The 22,816-nt window shown below is 45.9% G+C and overlaps 2 protein-coding genes across 2 annotated transcripts; both read left to right on the top strand.

The window, feature by feature from the left end:
- Positions 1 to 4,650: 4,650 nt before the first annotated feature.
- On the top strand, positions 4,651 to 5,852 carry LOC140582753 (uncharacterized). Its single transcript, XM_072707066.1, has 4 exons — positions 4,651 to 5,108; positions 5,192 to 5,311; positions 5,393 to 5,553; positions 5,645 to 5,852. The coding sequence occupies exons 1-4, from the start codon at positions 4,911 to 4,913 to the stop codon at positions 5,850 to 5,852; spliced, it is 687 nt and encodes a 228-aa protein (XP_072563167.1). The 5' UTR covers positions 4,651 to 4,910.
- Positions 5,853 to 11,763: 5,911 nt separating this feature from the next.
- LOC140582752 (uncharacterized) lies at positions 11,764 to 16,726 on the top strand. Its single transcript, XM_072707065.1, has 9 exons — positions 11,764 to 11,827; positions 11,986 to 12,281; positions 12,360 to 12,576; positions 12,660 to 12,779; positions 12,862 to 13,022; positions 13,114 to 13,307; positions 13,594 to 13,692; positions 13,791 to 14,254; positions 16,706 to 16,726. The coding sequence occupies exons 2-9, from the start codon at positions 12,256 to 12,258 to the stop codon at positions 16,724 to 16,726; spliced, it is 1,302 nt and encodes a 433-aa protein (XP_072563166.1). The 5' UTR covers positions 11,764 to 11,827; positions 11,986 to 12,255.
- Positions 16,727 to 22,816: the final 6,090 nt, after the last annotated feature.

Genomic DNA, 22,816 nt, shown 5'->3' with positions numbered 1-22,816 from the left:
TCGAAATTGGATCATACTGCCAATATTGTGTAGCGGATATAAAGATCCGTAGTTTTTATTTTAAAGTTTCCCTGCTAGTCTCTGGGCTCGCTGGATCATGCGGTCATGCCTTAGCCTATCTAATGAGTAACGTTGCTGGGCGGGTCTCTGGTGGTGAGGGGAGCGGTAAAATAAGGTCGGTTGGGCGAAGTGGAAGCACAGTCGCGTGAAGTTTTTTTTTTTTTTTTTTTTTTACTTTTTACAAGGAATCGCGGCTAGTATAGTTGGAGCCCGGCTTCGTTTTGGCAGGACGAAAGTCTGTTGTTTTTTTTTGTTTGTGTTGGAGTTATATGGATTATTGGGGCTGCGCCACCCCAAGCGGAGAGCGTGGCGGGCAGCCTGGTGTGCATACGCCGGACGCCATCTCGGTCTGCAGCGGAAGACAGAGACGCGGAGGGGCTGTTTGAGTGGTGTCGACGACAGCGGGTATGACGAGTGGCATCTTCGGGAGTCTAAGTCGTGTCCTGGCATCCGGTGGAACTGAAGGAGCTGGGGAATATCGTGGAGGAGGGCACCCGGATTAGCGGTGCTGAAGTGGAGGCAGCGTGCGCCGGTTTTGAGATCCAGGGCCCCGGAGCTGTGTTACACGGGCGTATATGCGGGCGATTTCGACCTCGGATGCAGCGCGAGTGAGTGACCCTGCCATACAGAGGCCTCCCCCTACAACTCATCTCGACCCATTCCGTCGTTGACTGGTAAACCTGCTCCTTTTGTTCACTCTCCTCAATCGGGTGAAGGTCTCGGCAAAGTTGCAGATCTGGACAATTGTATGCATAAGTGTGTGTTGGATGTAATTAAGCGCAGTCGAAGTGTTTGTTTAATGTCATTTACGCGCTGTATTTTGAATAGGTGAATGACGATTGGTATTGTGCTATGCTTTGCTGTGTAACCCTGAGATGTTTTCTTTCTTTTTTTCCCGTTTTGAGTTAAATCTGTCTTTTTCTGTTATTGATGACAACGGGACAAATTGGTGAATTGCTAAAAAAGGGGATGTTTGAATTATTCAATTTCCTATGCGTCATCGGGGCCTAATTCAGCTCTGTGGCCTGAAGTATTTTCTTTCATGCCGTCCGTTTTATAGCTTGCTGTTTAAGGTTTGTTGGAGTCAGAACTCCGCCGGGTCCGTTGATGAGAAGAGATTCACTGCACAGTTGAGGAGTGGTTGCAAGTCACCAGTTTATTCTCTGACAGATTGCGCAATCTGGGAGCAAACATCCGACATACATTCAGCATGTACAAGAAGATGCTCGACCCTCATGGGTCGGTTCGAGACTTTTATAGACCTTTTGGGGTGGGCCCCCCTTCTTCTGTACTTTTCCATCTACATGATTACAACATATGGTGACTTTTGTTCTAGTTAGTGAGTACGTGTGCCCCCCTTTATGTCAAGTAAGGTTAATATAAGCATCGACTAATTTACGAGTTCCTGTTTTGCTAGAGCGGGGTCGTCTTGCCACAACTGCCCCCTGTCAGTTCCTGATTTCTTCCAACTGCTGGGTGTGCAGCCCCCTTGCCCTAGTATCGGTTCCCATGTCTAGTTCCTTCATTGGGTTAAAGGCCATTGGATTATAAACTTATTAGTTGTATTTCTTAAATAATTAACCCTTCAGGTTGGAGGACAGCGGAAAGAGAAGCGACCTTTCCGTTTGCAATAAATCACTCGTTTGTGTTTAGGGTGGTTTATGCGTTCAAACATTGTGTAACTACCCGGGGGTAGGGGCGTCGCACCCGACGTGCTAGGTTTTGGGAGTGCAGGGTTGTCGGCAGATTATATCGGTACCCGGCCGAAAACGTATATACTTCAGGGTGCCACCGTGTCCATTTTTGTCCCCTGAACCTGCCTTCCAACACCCTCCCGCAGCAGGACGGGTAAAACATATTTGCACACGCAAATACTGGGACTAAAAGAACTCGGGGTGAGGGACTCAGATCCTCTCATTACTTAGTCTCCCTGGGTAGAATAACCGCCAGTTTTCCCCTACCAAGGCGGGGCGAAATTTCTCCGCTACAATTGCTCAGAATCGCTGTAGCTTTCCGATGGTATGCGGGGCGTTGCGGTTGCTTTGCGTGACCGACGCATAAGAAAGCAAACATTTTTTATTATCATCCTATGTATGTTAAATTACGATCTTCCACATTAATCAAGGTATTGTAAAACGGAAATTATTACAGCGCCAATAGCTTATATTAAAGTCAGCCAAGAGTCACAACATGGTTTTGAAATGGCAAACGCAGACACAAATCAAATGTATATGAGCAAGCGACATAAGGGATCTGTTGTTTGTGTAAATTATATTATAGTATACACTATATATTTGTGGTGTGGTGGCGAATTCGTGCAGAAGTTTTAGAACTGCACTATCGATTTATCACTTTATTTAGAAATATAAATTCAGTTCTTATCCTTTTTTAAAAGTTACATTTTTTCAAATTGTCTTTCAAAGTGTCCCTCAGAATGACGCTGGGGCTGGGGTGGGCGGGGCTACGAGGGGGAGGGGACGCGGTCAGAATGGTATATTAAGAGGAGACCTCCGCATGTACAGTTACTCTACCTCTGCTTCCAGCGAGACAAGAGCTCCAGATTCTGCTCAAGGTTTCATCTTTTGTCGAACAACTCGTCAAGAATGGCTTCCAAGGTGAAAGTTGTGATCAATTTATTATTGCATTTGAATGTGTAGAAACTGTGGATAACTTGTTCATCCTTGTATGTAGTTTACTGACACTGTGCTTAAGTCTCTTAAACTGACTACTATTGTTAACTTAAATTGCATCCACTACAAAAGTAAAACAATATTTCGAAGCAACTTTTTTTAATTACTAAAAACTCATCTCTTTCGAAAGACATTTTGTTAAGGTACTTTATCGATTCTCCTGTTTTATCTCTTTATTTTTTGCTCTGTAGCACTTTTGAGATTGCTGAAATATAAAGTGCAATACAAATAAAATGTATTTTATACTAATTATCTTTAAATTAGTAGTAAGGAGTATTAAAGTGTAGAATACCATTTTTTTTATTTGCAGTGTTCACAAAGGGCTTATATTTCTTGATATAAATGTAACTAATTAGTAAACATGTTTCAGTAGTTGTGATCATGTAGTTTACTAATTACTTTTCTCAGTCTGGGACCCATCAGGATGACAATAGATATGCAAATGTTATTTATCCAAACCACTGAGGAATGAACAATGTTGATGATGATGACTGGAATGGGTCCTGAAAATCATGAATTAAATCTAATCTTAAGTAACACTTCCTTGACTGTTACATAAAACTGTTAATTGTTTTTTTTTGTTGTTTTTTTTATATCCGCAGTACTTCCAACAGGCATTTCCTGCTCTGCCCCGTGTGCAAGAAGACACAGGCAAGCCTCTCGGTGCATCTGACTAGGGTGTGCATGAAGAGATCTTCGAAAGAAGCCATCCAAGAAGTAGTGGAGAAGGCAAAGCAGGATGCGCTTGAAGTTCTGCAGTGGGGCAGGGTGTTCAGCTACAGGCACCTGCGAGACATTATGGATGATGCTAATCCTATGAGCAGGTTGGTGGGAAAACTCTTCAGTCTTTTTTACACATCTCGCTTCGTTTCTTCAGTATGACATTTACTAACAGTTTTTTATTTACTTATTTATCTGAAAGGATGATCCAGGAGCTGGAGCGTCGCCACATGGTGGTGCCTGACACCCCCTCCCCAGCAGTAGCGGCGCAGACCAGCAGTGTTCCTGTGATGGCTGGTACAACCGTGCAGCGACCGGAGAGCTCGGCGACTGAGCAGTCGGAGGACGCAGTCAGTGTCAGCAACGGCGAGATCTTTCAAGTGTGAGTATGAGTGTCTCGGATTTGCAGCTTCATTGATACCTTTTGCTTTTGCTTGTGAGCCAATTGAAGGTGCAATTTTAAGACGAAATATGTTTTCCACATGGCAGTACCCGGGAGGTGCAGTGGCCACAGACCTCCAGGCACATGATGCAGGAGAAGGGACTGTACCGGAAACATTCTCTGGACCATCCCCTCCTGAAGGGCTTCGCCGCATACTTGGAGAAGGATCTCCTGAATGAGAATTTCAAGCAGACGGTGAGGTCTCCCATAAAAGTTCACTCTATTAATATTTTTTGGAGCTTTATATCTACGCAATATATTCATTAAGTAATGCCGATTTTATTTTCCAGGTGGAAAACGTCAGCAGGTTCATGTTTTTTGTGAACCCTGAAGAGCCATCCCTTGAATTTCTGAGGGAGAGGGAGAAGACGAAGCTCTTCTTTCGGGAGCTGACTGAGGCTGGTCTCTCCAGGCAGACTCAGGTCAACTACATGAAGAGCCTGAAGAGGTTGGTAGCATGTAGATTTTTAACAGTATATTGTAGGTTTGTGTTGTATTGTCGTATCTGTTTTCTTCAAGGAAGTTCAGTCCTCCCACTATTGTCATGGTGGCATGTACAAGTTTATGTACATATGGATACTTACATACATGTCCTTCCTCTGACAGATTCCTCAAGTACCACACCGTGGCCACCGACCTCCGGCGTGACAACATTGCCTTGTGGAATGAGGCAATGTTCTTTGTGGAGTACCTGGGCTCACTCCAGCAGAGCTCTGCAAAGTTGGTGAGTAAGGAGATGACGCAAAGGAGGTAAGTTCAACTGTCAACACCCGTTAAATTCCATATTATGATTTGATTATACATCTCCTCTACTGTGTTTAACACACTCATAATGTTTTTTTTTTATCTCCCTCACTGCTCCTGGAGTGCACTGCATGGAGAAGCAGAGCCATTTTACATTGTGAGCACATTTTATTAAAATGTGTACTGTATTGATTAGGATTGACAGTAATTGAATTTTCTTCTCCCACCCACATAGTCATGTCATTCTCACGGGGATGAGCCCAGAGAAGAGTCCAGAGGACTGCTGGGCCGTGCTGAGGGCTGCCAAGAACGACTTCTTGGCAGTCCTTGGCAAGGTGTATCCGGAGGAGATGCCCCTGGAGTGTGCAGAGTGCTGCCTTGTCCTCTACTACCTGGAGGCCACGGTGATTCTGAAGCATCTCCAGCCACCAGGCGTGGTGGAGCACATGACCGTAAGTGTTGTATTCTTTTTGTCTTCACTTTTCCTTTTTGCCGATACTCTTATTTATCAGTGGGACATCATTGTATTGTGTAGGTCCAGGAGTGGATGACCAGGAGCACGTCCGAGGCCGACCATACGGTGATTGTGGTGAAGGAACACAAGACGTCGGCGCAGCAAGCGGCCACGTTTGCATTGTCCTCTGAGGAGGAGACGGTAAGTATATCAAGTTTGATAAGATTTATTTCATAGTTTATTTCAAGAGCAGCGATTTAATCTGTTTTCCTCTGCCAACAGTGGTTCGACATCTACTTCACCCAGGTACGGCCACAGCTCCTGAGCTCCAAGAGGAGCCGGACGACACTGGATGACCTGGGAGGAGACAAACGGTTCTTCGTCTCCACCGCAGGCAGGCCGGCGTTCAACGCTTCGAATGACCTCAACCGGCTGCACCAAAAGTGAGCTGATCGTCATGATTAATTCCCCCTATAATATGTTCTACATACGTGTTGTGTGAGACGTATTAATAAATGTATTTTTGTATTTTAGATACAAGCTGGATCCAGTCACCTACCAGACGGCCCGGCGCATCTTTGAGACGGCCACCAAGGACTTGACGGACCAAGAGAAGTCCTTGGTGGCCGATTACCTCACTCATTCCACTGCGACGGCTGACGAGCACTACCGGATGAAGCAGTCGCGGAATGTGGTGCTGGCCAGTAAGCTGCTGAAGAAGCTGGCAGGTGACTCAAGGTAGGCATGTTTTCTGTTTGTCAACACACTTACCAACATCAAGACACACAACCAAAGCCCTCACCACTGAACACTAACCTTAAACGTTTGTGGGTTATTTTTTTTTGTTTTTTTATTTTTATCTCAGCGCTGACTCCGCAGAGGAAGGGCCCAGCTGTTCTGCCCGTGGTGCCGCACGGGATGCTGCCCTGGCATCCAACCAACGGATGGATGTCCAGGCAGCGTTCGATCAGCTCCTTCGGACCCACCCCGTGACCCTGGATGGCGACATCCCAGACAAGACGGCACGCTCGCAGACGTCGGGCCGGTTTCAGCGGCAGCTCTATGATCGCTGGCTGAAGGCCCAGATGAGGATGCGCGTACGGCATGTCTTGTGTGAGTATTGTTTGTAGCACTAATGACATTTTTTACTGTGAAACGGTCCTATCTACATAGGCTTCTTAACTAACAACAATTTACTTTGTTCTTGACAGCACACTTTGGCAGACGGCAGCCCACCGAGTCCCGGGTCGTCGCTTGGATCAGGAACCAAGGCTGGAAAAGTAACGTTCCCAGCGCGGCCAGCGTTCTGAAGGACTGGAGACCAGTGGGTTCGGGGGACACTGCCGTGGACTCTAGCCACATCCAGGAGCTCATCCACAACCAGAAGTGGAAGGGACTTGTGGTGATGGACATTGCGGGGAAGGGGAAGGGAGTCTGCGCCACCCGGCAGTTCCAGGCTGGTGAGGTGGTGTGTGACTACCACGGGCCGGTAGTCACAGCCACTGAGGGCCAGCGGATTCACTCATCGACGAAGGAAGAAGAATCTGGCTACATGTTCTTCTTCCGGAACAGCCATAAGTCTGAGTGTGCCTGTCACCCGGGCATACAGCCTTTTGGCCGGCTGATTAATCATTCCCATAAGAAGGCCAACCTCCGGCCAAGACTGTACAGCCCAGCCGTCGGGGGACAGGATGTTATTTTGCTTTTGGCCCTGAACAGGATTAATGTTGGGGAGGAACTGTTGTTCGATTATGGGGTGCAGAGGAAATCGTTCAGGGGAGAGGGACTGAGAACCATTGAGAACATGTAGTTAATTTTTGGCAAGATCATCATTTTGATTGTTTGCTACTCTTCCCAAAAGTGATGTGGGTAGATTATTCCACCATGCAAGGTCGGGCAGATTATTCATTCATCAAATTTAAAGCTCTTAATTTCTAATCAATTGGCCCAAGTACATCCTGATTGCACTGTACTATTTTCTTGTATGCAGTTTTTATGTGAAATAACTCTTTAAATGTGAAATAAAGTGACACTTTTCTAGTATAATTATTTTGTTTTTTTTTTTGGCAATGTATAAAGTTTACGACCTTGTCGTTGCCCCAAGTATTACAGTAGTTTAAGTGCGACCCACAGGTCACTTACTCAAGCGGTTAACATCAACATCTGAGATGAGGGGCAACAGACTTCGGAAGGGCCTGACAATCTGTACGGATGCCTAGAATGAGGTCTGTTTGAGCTCCTACCTCAGGCTATAAAGCCAAATTAAGCATCAAATTAAAGCACAACATTTGTGGTCCACACAGAGACCAGACACATGTCAATAGCCCCAGCAGTTTTAGAGTAACCCTTCAAAATATTTGGAGCATTATAGACTGGGCCACTACCTATCTGATGCATGGCACACTGACCTGTAATACACCGCAAATACACCAAAGCACGTGACGAACTGAAACACACAGCCCGTCTACTCAAATAATCACGCTTTTATTTTACAGTTTGCAAGGGAATTAGCAGGATAACCTTAGCAAAATCACAGAGGTCAAAGCAATGACAGACAATATAAAATGTACACAGGCAAATAAAGCTGACAACCTACAGTATTTGTGGAGCATAAAAACATGATGACCGTTTAAGGAAAAATAACCTCAACTATTTTACCAGTGCGACCCACAGGTTACTTACTGAAGCGGTTAACATCAACATCTGAGATGACGGGTAACAGACTTCAGAAGGGCTAATTATGATTAAGCAAGTTAGCTGTAGTTGTGAGCAAATTACAATGATGCAAATATTTTTAATCCAACTATTTAGTTACAAATTCCTCAGCCTGGGAGTCATCAGCATTTGAATCAAGCAGGTCAGTTACTCAAGCCGTTAACATCGGCTTCTGAGATGAGGGCTATTGTTTCCTTGATTGCTGTTTTTCACCTCTCTGCGATGCACATGCACGGCTACCCATCCCCCAACTATCTGCCAGCGCAACAATTAGGCTGAGATCAGGTAAACAGAGTGACTAAAATAAATGTATTAAACAACCAGTAATGCCGAGCAATACACCAAAATATTCGGAACATTATACACTGAGTCTATCCTGCTAATATTAGTAATCACTGTATGTCAATTTGTCTGTCACAACAGTACGGATTAGAACAATATATGGTACCATCAGTAATGCGATCTGGCCCCTTTAAGGCTGGCTCGCTCCAAATAGTGAGCGAGTGCGAGAGTGGGTTAGAGCAAGGCGGCGGGGAGGGGGGGCAAATTCAGGCAGAAATTTCAGGGTAAAAACGGCGAAATCGAAATTGGATCATACTGCCAATATTGCTCAGAATCGCTGTAGCTTTCCGATGGTATGCGGGCCGTTGCGGTTGCTTACCGTGACCGACACATAAGAAAGCAAACATTCTTTATTATCATCCTATGTATGTTAAATTATGATCTTCCACATTAATCAAGAGAGTGTAAAAGGCAAATTATTACAGCTCCAATAGCTTATATTAAAGTCACCCAAGAGTCACAACATGGTTTTGAAATGGCAAAGACAGACAGAAATTAAATGTATATAAGCAAGCAACATAAGGGATACGTTGTTTGGGTAAATTATATTATAGTATACTATATATATGTGGTGTGGTGGCGAATTCGTGCAGAAATTTCGGGGTAAAAACGGCGAAATCGAAATTGGATCATACTGCCAATATTGCTCAGAATCGCTGTAGCTTGGTATGCGGGCCGTTGCGGTTGCTTACCGTGACCGACACATAAGAAAGCAAACATTCTTTATTATCATCCTATGTATGTTAAATTATGATCTTCCACATTAATCAAGAGAGTGTAAAAGGCAAATTATTACAGCTCCAATAGCTTATATTAAAGTCACCCAAGAGTCACAACATGGTTTTGAAATGGCAAAGACAGACAGAAATTAAATGTATATAAGCAAGCAACATAAGGGATACGTTGTTTGGGTAAATTATATTATAGTATACTATATATATGTGGTGTGGTGGCGAATTCGTGCAGAAATTTCGGGGTAAAAACGGCGAAATCGAAATTGGATCATACTGCCAATATTGCTCAGAATCGCTGTAGCTTGGTATGCGGGCCGTTGCGGTTGCTTACCGTGACCGACACATAAGAAAGCAAACATTCTTTATTATCATCCTATGTATGTTAAATTACGATCTTCCACATTAATCAAGAGATTGTAAAACTGACAATATTACAGCTCCAATAGCTTATATTAAAGTCACACAAGAGTCACAACATGGTTTTGAAATGGCAAAGACAGACACAAATGAAATGTATGTCAGCAAGCAACATAAGGGATCTTTTGTTTGGGTAGATTTATATTATATTAAATAGGCTACTATATTTTTGTGGTGTGGTGGCGAAATCGTGCAGAAGTTTTATAACTGCACTATCGATTTATCACCTTATTTAGAAATAAAAATTCAGTTCTTATCCTTTTTAAAAGTTATATTGTTTGAAACTGTCTTCCAGTGGAAGTGTCCCTCAGAGTGACACCGGGGGTGGAGTGGGGTGGGATGGGGTGGGCGGGGCTACGAGGGGGCGGGGGGGCGGTCAGAATCGTATATTAAGAGGAGACCTCCGCATGTACAGTCACTCTACCTCTGCTTCCAGCGAGACAAGAGCTCCAGATTCTGCTCAAGATTTCATCTTTTGTTGAACAACTCGTGAAGAATGGCTTCCAAGGCGTAAGTAATTACGATCAATTTATTATTGCTTTTGAATGTGTAGAAACTGTGTTGTTCATCTTTGTATGTAGTTTACTGACACTGCTTAAGTCTCTTAAACTGACTACAGTACTATTGTTTAAACTTAAATTGCATCCACTACAAAACTAAAACAATATTTCGAAGCAACTTTTTTTAATTACAAAAACTCATCTTTTTAGAAAGACATTTTATAGATTCTCCTGTTTAATCTCTTTATTTTTACTCTGTAGCACTTTCAGATTGCTAAAATATAAGGGCTTATATTGCTTGATATAAATGTAACTACAGTCGAACCTCGTTACAACATACCCCGTTTATAACGTTTACACCAATACAACGTTCAAATTTCGATGTCCCGAATTCGCGTATTGCATTATTCCATTTGCCGGTATCGCTTAGAACATACACCTTTACAGTGTAAACTTCGATATAACGTATGATTTTCAGAGGAAAATAGGCAAACTGACCATCGTTACAACGTACAGCCTCATCTTCCGAGCGCGTGCACAATTCAGAATCGGCTGTTGCCGGCCATCTACATCGCTTAGCAACGCGCCTAACTGTATGAACCTGTCCTCACGAAGCATTCCACGCCGGCCGCACTTCTTGCATGCAGCCCCCGTTCCATTCATTTTGAGGGACCTGGTTACAACATACTATGGTTATAACGTACAAATTCTTAATGTCCCCCGAGGTACGTTGTTACGAAGTTCGACTGTAATTAGTAAAAATCTTTCAGTAGTTGTGATCATGTAGTTTACTAATTACTTTTCTCAGTCTGGGACCCATCAGGATGACAATAGATATGCAAATGTTATTTATCCAAACCACTGAGGAATGAACAATGTTGATGATGATGACTGGAATGGGTCCTGAAAAACATGAATTAAATCTAATCTTAAGTAACACTTCCTTGACTGTTACATAAAACTGTTAATTGTTTTTTTTTTGTTGTTTTTTTTATATCCGCAGTACTTCCAACAGGCATTTCCTGCTCTGCCCCGTGTGCAAGAAGACACAGGCAAGCCTCTCGGTGCATCTGACTAGGGTGTGCATGAAGAGATCTTCGAAAGAAGCCATCCAAGAAGTAGTGGAGAAGGCAAAGCAGGATGCGCTTGAAGTTCTGCAGTGGGGCAGGGTGTTCAGCTACAGGCACCTGCGAGACATTATGGATGATGCTAATCCTATGAGCAGGTTGGTGGGAAAACTCTTCAGTCTTTTTTACACATCTCGCTTCGTTTCTTCAGTATGACATTTACTAACAGTTTTTTTATTTACTTATTTATCTGAAAGGATGATCCAGGAGCTGGAGCGTCGCCACATGGTGGTGCCTGACACCCCCTCCCCAGCAGTAGCGGCGCAGACCAGCAGTGTTCCTGTGGTGGCTGGTACAACCGTGCAGCGACCGGAGAGCTCGGCGACTGAGCAGTCGGAGGACGCAGTCAGTGTCAGCAACGGCGAGATCTTTCAAGTGTGAGTATGAGTGTCTCGGATTTGCAGCTTCATTGATACCTTTTGCTTTTGCTTGTGAGCCAATTGAAGGTGCAATTTTAAGACGAAATATGTTTTCCACATGGCAGTACCCGGGAGGTGCAGTGGCCACAGACCTCCAGGCACATGATGCAGGAGAAGGGACTGCACCGGAAACATTCTCTGGACCATCCCCTCCTGAAGGGCTTCGCCGCATACTTGGAGAAGGATCTCCTGATTGAGAATTTCAAGCAGACGGTGAGGTCTCCCATAAAAGTTCACTCTATTATTTTTTGGAGCTTTATATCTACGCAATATATTCATTAAGTAATGCCGATTTTATTTTCCAGGTGGAAAACGTCAGCAGGTTCATGTTTTTTGTGAACCCTGAAGAGCCATCCCTTGAATTTCTGAGGGAGAGGGAGAGGACGAAGCTCTTCTTTCGGGAGCTGACTGAGGCTGGTCTCTCCAGGCAGACTCAGGTCAACTACATGAAGAGCCTGAAGAGGTTGGTAGCATGTAGATTTTTAACAGTATATTGTAGGTTTGTGTTGTATTGTCGTATCTGTTTTCTTCAAGGAAGTTCAGTCCTCCCACTATTGTCATGGTGGCATGTACAAGTTTATGTACATATGGATACTTACATACCTGTCCTTCCTCTGACAGATTCCTCAAGTACCACACCGTGGCCACCGACCTCCGGCGTGACAACATTGCCTTGTGGAATGAGGCAATGTTCTTCGTGGAGTACCTGGGCTCACTCCAGCAGAGCTCTGCAAAGTTGGTGAGTAAGGAGATGACGCAAAGGAGGTAAGTTCAACTGTCAACACCCGTTAAATTCCATATTATGATTTGATTATACATCTCCTCTACTGTGTTTAACACACTCATGATGTTTTTTTTTTTATCTCCCTCACTGCTCCTGGAGTGCACTGCATGGAGAAGCAGAGCCATTTTACATTGTGAGCACATTTTATTAAAATGTGTACTGTATTGATTAGGATTGACAGTAATTGAATTTTCTTCTCCCACCCACATAGTCATGTCATTCTCACGGGGATGAGCCCAGAGAAGAGTCCAGAGGACTGCTGGGCCGTGCTGAGGGCTGCCAAGAACGACTTCTTGGCAGTCCTTGGCAAGGTGTATCCGGAGGAGATGCCCCTGGAGTGTGCAGAGTGCTGCCTTGTCCTCTACTACCTGGAGGCCACGGTGATTCTGAAGCATCTCCAGCCACCAGGCGTGGTGGAGCACATGACCGTAAGTGTTGTATTCTTTTTGTCTTCACTTTTCCTTTTTGCCGATACTCTTATTTATCAGTGGGACATCATTGTATTGTGTAGGTCCAGGAGTGGATGACCAGGAGCACGTCCGAGGCCGACCATACGGTGATTGTGGTGAAGGAACACAAGACGTCGGCGCAGCAAGCGGCCACGTTTGCATTGTCCTCTGAGGAGGAGACGGTAAGTATATCAAGTTTGATAAGATTTATTTCATAGTTTATTTCAAGAGCAGCGATTTTAATCTGTTTTCCTCTGCCAACAGTGGTTCGACATCTACTTCACCCAGGTACGGCCACAGCTCCTTAGCTCCAAGAGGAGCCGGACGACACTGGATGACCTGGGAGGAGACAAACGGTTCTTCGTCTCCACCGCAGGCAGGCCGGCGTTCAACGCTTCGAATGACCTCAACCGGCTGCACCAAAAGTGAGCTGATCGTCATGATTAATTCCCCCTATAATATGTTCTACATACGTGTTGTGTGAGACGTATTAATAAATGTATTTTTGTATTTTAGATACAAGCTGGATCCAGTCACCTACCAGACGGCCCGGCGCATCTTTGAGACGGCCACCAAGGACTTGACGGACCAAGAGAAGTCCTTGGTGGCCGATTACCTCACTCATTCCACTGCGACGGCTGACGAGCACTACCGGATGAAGCAGTCGCGGAATGTGGTGTTGGCCAGTAAGCTGCTGAAGAAGCTGGCAGGTGACTCAAGGTAGGCATGTTTTCTGTTTGTCAACACACTTACCAACATCAAGACACACAACCAAAGCCCTCACCACTGAACACTAACCTTAAACGTTTGTGGGTTATTTTTTTTTGTTTTTTTATTTTTATCTCAGCGCTGACTCCGGAGAGGAAGGGCCCAGCTGTTCTGCCCGTGGTGCCGCACGGGATGCTGCCCTGGCATCCAACCAACAGATGGATGTCCAGGCAGCGTTCGATCAGCTCCTTCGGACCCACCCCGTGACCCTGGATGGTGACATCCCAGACAAGACGGCACGCTCGCAGACGTCGGGCCGGTTTCAGCGGCAGCTCTATGATCGCTGGCTGAAGGCCCAGATGAGGATGCGCGTACGGCATGTCTTGTGTGAGTATTGTTTGTAGCACTAATGACATTTTTTACTGTGAAACGGTCCTATCTACATAGGCTTCTTAACTAACAACAATTTACTTTGTTCTTGACAGCACACTTTGGCAGACGGCAGCCCACCGAGTCCCGGGTCGACGCTTGGATCAGGAACCAAGGCTGGAAAAGTAACGTTCCCAGCGCGGCCAGCGTTCTGAAGGACTGGAGACCAGTGGGTTCGGTGGACACTGCCGTGGACTCTAGCCACATCCAGGAGCTCATCCACAACCAGAAGTGGAAGGGACTTGTGGTGATGGACATTGCGGGGAAGGGGAAGGGAGTCTGCGCCACCCGGCAGTTCCAGGCTGGTGAGGTGGTGTGTGACTACCACGGGCCGGTAGTCACAGCCACTGAGGGCCAGCGGATTCACTCATCGACGAAGGAAGAAGAATCTGGCTACATGTTCTTCTTCCGGAACAGCCATAAGTCTGAGTGTGCCTGTCACCCGGGCATACAGCCTTTTGGCCGGCTGATTAATCATTCCCATAAGGCCAACCTCCGGCCAAGACTATACAGCCCAGCCGTCGGGGGACAGGATGTTATTTTGCTTTTGGCCCTGAACAGGATTAATGTTGGGGAGGAACTGTTGTTCAATTATGGGGTGCAGAGGAAATCGTTCAGGGGAGAGGGACTGAGAACCATTGAGAACATGTAGTTAATTTTTGGCAAGATCATCATTTTGATTGTTTGCTACTCTTCCCAAAAGTGATGTGGGTAGATTATTCCACCATGCAAGGTCGGGCAGATTATTCATTCATCAAATTTAAAGCTCTTAATTTCTAATCAATTGGCCCAAGTACATCCTGATTGCACTGTACTATTTTCTTGTATGCAGTTTTTATGTGAAATAACTCTTTAAATGTGAAATAAAGTGACACTTTTCTAGTATAATTATTTTGTTTTTTTTTTGGCAATGTATAAAGTTTACGACCTTGTCGTTGCCCCAAGTATTACAGTAGTTTAAGTGCGACCCACAGGTCACTTACTCAAGCGGTTAACATCAACATCTGAGATGAGGGGCAACAGACTTCGGAAGGGCCTGACAATCTGTACGGATGCCTAGAATGAGGTCTGTTTGAGCTCCTACCTCAGGCTATAAAGCCAAATTAAGCATCAAATTAAAGCACAACATTTGTGGTCCACACAGAGACCAGACACATGTCAATAGCCCCAGCAGTTTTAGAGTAACCCTTCAAAATATTTGGAGCATTATAGACTGGGCCACTACCTATCTGATGCATGGCACACTGACCTGTAATACACCGCAAATACACCAAAGCACGTGACGAACTGAAACACACAGCCCGTCTACTCAAATAATCACGCTTTTATTTTACAGTTTGCAAGGGAATTAGCAGGATAACCTTAGCAAAATCACAGAGGTCAAAGCAATGACAGACAATATAAAATGTACACAGGCAAATAAAGCTGACAACCTACAGTATTTGTGGAGCATAAAAACATGATGACCGTTTAAGGAAAAATAACCTCAACTATTTTACCAGTGCGACCCACAGGTTACTTACTGAAGCGGTTAACATCAACATCTGAGATGACGGGTAACAGACTTCAGAAGGGCTAATTATGATTAAGCAAGTTAGCTGTAGTTGTGAGCAAATTACAATGATGCAAATATTTTTAATCCAACTATTTAGTTACAAATTCCTCAGCCTGGGAGTCATCAGCATTTGAATCAAGCAGGTCAGTTACTCAAGCCGTTAACATCGGCTTCTGAGATGAGGGCTATTGTTTCCTTGATTGCTGTTTTTCACCTCTCTGCGATGCACATGCACGGCTACCCATCCCCCAACTATCTGCCAGCGCAACAATTAGGCTGAGATCAGGTAAACAGAGTGACTAAAATAAATGTATTAAACAACCAGTAATGCCGAGCAATACACCAAAATATTCGGAACATTATACACTGAGTCTATCCTGCTAATATTAGTAATCACTGTATGTCAATTTGTCTGTCACAACAGTACGGATTAGAACAATATATGGTACCATCAGTAATGCGATCTGGCCCCTTTAAGGCTGGCTCGCTCCAAATAGTGAGCGAGTGCGAGAGTGGGTTAGAGCAAGGCGGCGGGGAGGGGGGGCAAATTCAGGCAGAAATTTCAGGGTAAAAACGGCGAAATCGAAATTGGATCATACTGCCAATATTGCTCAGAATCGCTGTAGCTTTCCGATGGTATGCGGGCCGTTGCGGTTGCTTACCGTGACCGACACATAAGAAAGCAAACATTCTTTATTATCATCCTATGTATGTTAAATTATGATCTTCCACATTAATCAAGAGAGTGTAAAAGGCAAATTATTACAGCTCCAATAGCTTATATTAAAGTCACCCAAGAGTCACAACATGGTTTTGAAATGGCAAAGACAGACAGAAATTAAATGTATATAAGCAAGCAACATAAGGGATACGTTGTTTGGGTAAATTATATTATAGTATACTATATATATGTGGTGTGGTGGCGAATTCGTGCAGAAATTTCGGGGTAAAAACGGCGAAATCGAAATTGGATCATACTGCCAATATTGCTCAGAATCGCTGTAGCTTGGTATGCGGGCCGTTGCGGTTGCTTACCGTGACCGACACATAAGAAAGCAAACATTCTTTATTATCATCCTATGTATGTTAAATTACGATCTTCCACATTAATCAAGAGATTGTAAAACTGACAATATTACAGCTCCAATAGCTTATATTAAAGTCACACAAGAGTCACAACATGGTTTTGAAATGGCAAAGACAGACACAAATGAAATGTATGTCAGCAAGCAACATAAGGGATCTTTTGTTTGGGTAGATTTATATTATATTAAATAGGCTACTATATTTTTGTGGTGTGGTGGCGAAATCGTGCAGAAGTTTTATAACTGCACTATCGATTTATCACCTTATTTAGAAATAAAAATTCAGTTCTTATCCTTTTTAAAAGTTATATTGTTTGAAACTGTCTTCCAGTGGAAGTGTCCCTCAGAGTGACACCGGGGGTGGAGTGGGGTGGGATGGGGTGGGCGGGGCTACGAGGGGGCGGGGGGGCGGTCAGAATCGTATATTAAGAGGAGACCTCCGCATGTACAGTCACTCTACCTCTGCTTCCAGCGAGACAAGAGCTCCAGATTCTGCTCAAGATTTCATCTTTTGTTGAACAACTCGTGAAGAATGGCTTCCAAGGCGTAAGTAATTACGATCAATTTATTATTGCTTTTGAATGTGTAGAAACTGTGTTGTTCATCTTTGTATGTAGTTTACTGACACTGCTTAAGTCTCTTAAAATGACTACAGTACTATTGTTTAAACTTAAATTGCATCCACTACAAAACTAAAACAATATTTCGAAGCTGTAGTGGAGACTGCTGTTAGGATCACTCTGTGAAGTTGCTGGGTTGGATTCTAGTCATGTGTATCCCGGAGTGTCGGCCAGAACACCACTTGAGGCTCAAGGATCCTGATGAATCTTTATTCATTCCAGTACAACATCCCCTTTTTTGGGCTCGCGTGACACAGGTGCTGATGTGGGTGCTTGGGGGTGTGTCTGTATGTGTGTGTGTGGTCTAAAGAAACAAAGGTATGGTAAGTATACACTCAGCAACTACCAATAACAAGGTCAGCTTACAACCATACATGAACACCGCGATCTCTCCATTCGCGTATAATTGAATCTGAATACTAAGGTTAATTATACAAGCACAGCACTGCGTTCTATAATGTGCCCCGCAATATAAGCACAATCTCTTCTTACCTTAACATTAACAGTGAGAATATACACGAACTCACGTTTAACATACAATACTTCACAGCGCGAAAGAAGCGAACGCGCATTTACAGATCACTTCACGGATAATAGAACAATTGCATAGAAATAAATATAACTAGTCGTATACTGAAGGCGCAAACATAAAGATTAATATTAATTTGGTTATCTTACCCTTTGTTCATTTACGCACACGAACAATGGATTAGCACTCGCAGTTAGCCCCGCTACTAACCTTTACTGTTACTGAACAGAAATAATAAATGGAGACGGCAACTAAGTTCGCGCCATGCGTGCCCACGTGCTACCATGGAAACAATAAACTAATGGCTGCTTCCATGTAACATTATAAATGAATTAGCGAAATCAACAAAATAAGAATTTCTATTACTGAACACTTAACAGTCGAGGGCCTTTTGTACAGCCGCCCCCAAATGTATACAATACATTTGCTCCTCATCAAGGGCCCGAAGTCCCCCAAAGTCTCATGGAGTTGAAGGCGTAGCATTGTCCTCATCTCCTCCTGGAGGTAGAGCTGGGAGGACTACTAGCTTGGCGACAGGTCGGGTGTATACTCGATCCCTGACTTTCACATCCGCAGACCTAATGTGACCATCAGGGCTGTGATGGGCCTTAACCACCCGCCCGATGGGCCAAAGAGCTCGTGGCATCTGTGGATCTACAATCATCACCACAGAACCCTCTGCGAGGTCAGCTGGTGTATTATGCCACTTCTGGCGGATTTGTAGGCTGGGAAGGTACAACCGGATGAAACAAGCCCAGAAACGATCAGCGAGTATCTGGGAGTGTCTCCATCGGCGTCGACTTAGGATGTCTCCTTCAGGATAAACGACTTGAGGTAGAGATCCATCAGGCCGCCCCATCAGCAACACATTGGGAGTTACTGGGTCCAGGTCATTCACATCTGATGGAACATAACCAAGGGGCTTGGAGTTAAGGATTGCTTCTACCTCTATGAGCGCCGTCCGAAGGACCTCTTCTGGGACTGGCTGAGCCCCAACTGTAGTGTTCAGAGCCGCTTTAATGGAGCGGATTTCCCTCTCCCATACCCCTCCGAAATGTGGAGCAGCTGGAGGGTTAAAGTGGAAGAGGATTTTCTGCTTTGCCAGGTGTTGCCGTAGGTCAGGAGATAATGCCGCAAAGGCCTCACGAAGTTCCCTCTCCCCTCCTCGGAAGTTTGTTCCCTGATCAGAGAACAGCTCGGTTGGTGTTCCTCTCCGGGCGATGAATCTCCTGAGGGCCATCAGGAAAGAGTCCGTATCCATGTTAGTCAACAGGTCCAGATGTACAGCTCTTGTGGTGAGACACTTAAATATTATCCCCCATCTCTTTTCGGTACGACGCCCCCACTTCACTTCCAGAGGCCCAAAGCAGTCCATCCCAGAGGAATAAAAGGCAGGCTTAAAGAGCCTCAGGCGAGCTAATGGGAGGTCTGCCATCTTTGGTACAGCAGGCCTAGCCTTCCACCTACGGCAGTCAGTACAGGTGCGCTGATAACGACGGATGGCTTCCCGCCCTCGCAAAACCCAGAAAGACCTTCGGATCTCAGCGAAGACCCGTTCGGGGCCTGGGTGGCACAAACGGCTATCATAATCCTGTATTAAGAGCCTGGTGACTGGATGAGACGAGTCAAGGACTACTGGGTGCTGGGTTGTCAGCTCTAGGTCCTCAGATCGGCGGAGTCGTCCACCAACCCGTATCAGCTCTCCAGTTTCATCCAGCTCAGGGGATAAGGTCAGCAATCTACTTGTCGAAGGAACGGACTTCCCAGCCTTCAGCAAACGAAGCTCCTCTGGGAAACACTCCTGCTGGGCTCTCCGCAAGATCAGATTCTCTGCATCGCGGTAATCTTTAGCTAATGGGCAATCACTTTGGTTGGCCGCCCCATGCAGTTCCTCGGCTGTGATCTGCAACAGTTCCTTCCAAGTACCCGGCAGGTTTGGTGCAGGGGAGACGAAGCCACAGAAGACAGTCTTACGGAGCTCTGAAATGTCATCCCCTTGGTTTATCACTGGGTATACTGGCCATGAGTCTGGGCTCAGGAGGAGGAAAGGGGGTCCATGAGTCCATCTATTTGGCTCTATCAGATCCCTCAACAGCTTGCCTCGGGTGATATCGTCGGCGGGATTTCTTGCAGTGTCTACGTATCGCCAAGTAGACTGCTCTGTGAGGTCCTGTATTTCCGCCACACGCGTGCCAACGAAAACCTTAAAGCGACATGACTCGGATTTCAGCCAAGTCAACACCGTGGTGGAATCTGACCACAGGATCGTCCGAGTGACTTCTAAGGTAAGCTCCTTCTCAAGTAATTTTGAGAGTTGAGCTCCGATGAGTGCGGCACAGAGCTCTAACCGAGGCATGGAATGTAACCGCTTAGGAGCAACCCTGGAGCGTGCCAAAAGGAAAGCTAGGTGCACGCCACCATCACTGTCCAATGTTCTCAGATAGGCTACGGCACCGTAAGCCTGCTCAGACGCATCACAGAAGATGTGCATCTCTTTGCTAGTGATCAGTGGGGGTATGTCCTTGGGTAAGTACGGTCGAGGAAAGAGGACCTGGGGCAGGACTTGAAGCTCTTCCTCCCAATCTTTCCACTGCTGCAGGAGGTCTTGCGGTAGCAGGGGTTCATCCCAACCCCTCTGCTTGTCCCAGAGATGTCTGACTAGCAGTTTAGCCCGGGTGGTGTAGGGTAGAATGAACCCTAAAGGATCGTACTGGCTGGCTAGGACTTTATAAATATTCCGCATGGTTGGGGCCCCATAATCCACATGACGATACTTGTAACCAAGGAGGTCGGTCTGAAAGTGCCAGCTAAGTCCTAAGGTGGACTCTGGAGCATCTGACCGGTCTTGAGCCAGCCAGAGCTCGACTGTGTCTGACCGCACTTCTTCAGGAAGGTGGCTTATGACGGCTGGCTCATTGCTAGCCCACTGACGCAGTTCAAACCCTGCTGACGACAGGAGTGCTCGGAGCTTGTCCACTAACTGTCTGGCTTCCTCAGTGGTGGGTAGGCTTTGTAAGCAATTATCAACATAGAAACATCGCTCAACGGAGCGCCTCATCTCTTCATCTGGCTGACTGTGGTTAGCTACATGGTGCTGTAGGGCAAACACTGCGCAGCAAGGACTACACGTTGTGCCAAAGGGCAACACTCGCCATTCATATACTTCTGGAGGTTCATGTTGATTCAGATTGCGCCACACAAACCTCAGGAGGCAGCAGTCCTCAGGGATCAGGCGAACCTGATGGAACATGCTCTTGATATCTCCGCTGACAGCCACTGCATGCTCGCGGAAGCGCAAAAGGACTCCAAGAAGTGATGCTCCCAGTGTTGGACCCGGCAGTAGGTACTCATTCAAACTCTGCCCTCGATACTGATAAGAGCAGTTAAATACAAGCCGATTCTTACCATTGTGGCTAACCATGTGGTGGGGTATATACCATGACTCCCCCTCTTCTCCTAACATCCTGGGGTCAACCTTCAACACTGATCCTGCCTTTATGAGCTTCTCCATCTCTTCCTTGTAAGCAGTGGCTTTCGTAGGGTCCCTACTGAGTCTCCTCTCTGTGCTTCTCAGGCTTGGCATGACAGCCTCCATTGGTGCTTGGAGGCGGGGCATGTTCTTCCGCCGGAGCAGTGGAGTTGCGTATCGAAGTATACCATTTACTTCTACACGCGTGGTCTGGGATTCAAGGATGTTGATGGCTTCATGATCCTGTTTGGAGCGAGTCACTAACTTCTCGCTCCTCAATGGGATGGTGTCTAGCTGCCATAATCTCTCTATGTGTTTCATCAGCTCGTTCACCTGGGGGGCCACGGAGGTCATGAGACACTGTTGTGGCTGGACGAGCTGACGGACCACCTTTGCAGGGCCTTGGAGTGTCCATCCTAGACGGGTACGAATAGCTGCTGGCCCGCCTGGTGGGCCTAGCCTAACGGGTTCAACAGGGGTTATGAGGTGTGGATGGTCACTCCCAATCAGCAGCAACGGTCTGACATTCTTGAATGACCTCATTGGCAGGCCAGTCAGGTGTCTGTACTTCTTCTGAAGCAGCTCCATGGGGTAGGTATGCTCTGCTAAATTAATGCGGGTTGCCGTGAAGGCTCCTGTAATGGAGAAACTAATTTTTGGTCTTGCGAATGGAGAGATGGAGAAGGACACTGAGGCGCCACTGATGGTTTGTACATCCTGCCTGATGGTGCGTAGTGGGAGATCTTCAGGTGTCCCTCTGAGCCCAAGTCTCTGGGCAGCGGCAGGTAGCAACATTGTCCTCTCTGATCCATCATCTAGTATTGCATACGCATCCAGTGTTCGATTACAACTGTGGATGAGGACTCTGACGACTTTGAGTAACACATGACTGTCCTCGGTTGGCCTATCCAGATAGAGCACTTCCGTTGGCGAAACCTCTGCCTGATCCCCCTCCACAATAGGCATCACCGCTCCCTTTGAGGCCCTGATGTTGACCTCATGTAAAGCCTGTAGATGCCTTCCCTGACACAAGCCGCAAGGTTTCTTAAGATCACATTGTGCTGCCTGGTGGGACCGTGCGCAGCGCCAACATCTTCTATTCGTCCTTATCCACATGGTTAACTGTTCTTTAGTTAACTTGGAGATCTTCTTACACTGACTGAGGTGATGCTCCGACTTGTCACAGAACGCACAGTATGGTTTGCTTCGGTTCATCTGAACAAGGCTGCCTTTAGCAGGGGGATCTTCCTTGCTGAGGCTGTCTTTAGTCCCATGGAGGACTGTGACCAGCCGTTTGTTTGACTGTCTGTCACCCTTAAACACAGGTCTATCTCTGGTCCCTCTGGACGGTAGCTGTCCATCAACATCTTGACACCACGACTCATACTTTAGCCAATCTGAGAGGTCAGTCAAGGTGTAGTCTGTTCCAGAACGCCTGAACATACAACGCCGGAACTCTGCTCTCTGCTCAGGTGGTAATTTGCTGAGAAGGCGGGCCACATGTGAGCGACACTGCAGCTCAGCCTCTCCCTCTGGGCCTAAAGTCTTCAGCATTCCCACCAGTGACTGGACCTGGAGCGCAAACCTCTCAAAGGCAGCTGCTTCTCCACGTCTGACATCTGGAGAGTCCATCACCGTAGCAATTTTCTTTAATGCCATCTGATGCGGTTGACCAAACTTGTCATTTAAAGCAATCATAGTGTCAGTATAAGGAGTGGTGGAATGGAGATAGGCATCAGCCACCAACTTTGCCTCCTCCAGTTTCAGGTGGTCGGCTAAAACCTGGTACTTAAATAACTCTGTTCCATCTATTGGTAGAATGTT

Source organism: Paramormyrops kingsleyae, chromosome 25, assembly GCF_048594095.1.
Source record: "Paramormyrops kingsleyae isolate MSU_618 chromosome 25, PKINGS_0.4, whole genome shotgun sequence".
NCBI lineage: Eukaryota > Metazoa > Chordata > Actinopteri > Osteoglossiformes > Mormyridae > Paramormyrops > Paramormyrops kingsleyae.
The sequence above is the reverse complement of the archived record's forward strand: the minus strand, read 5'-3'. Positions and strand labels throughout refer to the sequence as shown.

What these genes read in the sequence shown, in the direction of transcription:
- LOC140582752 (XM_072707065.1), top strand. Translation starts at nt 12,256, where the DNA reads ATGGAGAAGCAGAGCCATTTTACATT. An exon ending in TGTCCTCTGAGGAGGAGACG is followed by an intron (nt 12,780 to 12,861) that starts GTAAGTATATCA and finishes CTCTGCCAACAG; the next exon opens with TGGTTCGACATCTACTTCAC. An exon ending in GCTGCTGAAGAAGCTGGCAG is followed by an intron (nt 13,308 to 13,593) that starts GTGACTCAAGGT and finishes GTGACATCCCAG; the next exon opens with ACAAGACGGCACGCTCGCAG.
- LOC140582753 (XM_072707066.1), top strand. Translation starts at nt 4,911, where the DNA reads ATGAGCCCAGAGAAGAGTCCAGAGGACTGCTGGGCCGTGCTGAGGGCT. An exon ending in GCGTGGTGGAGCACATGACC is followed by an intron (nt 5,109 to 5,191) that starts GTAAGTGTTGTA and finishes TGTATTGTGTAG; the next exon opens with GTCCAGGAGTGGATGACCAG. An exon ending in TGTCCTCTGAGGAGGAGACG is followed by an intron (nt 5,312 to 5,392) that starts GTAAGTATATCA and finishes CTCTGCCAACAG; the next exon opens with TGGTTCGACATCTACTTCAC.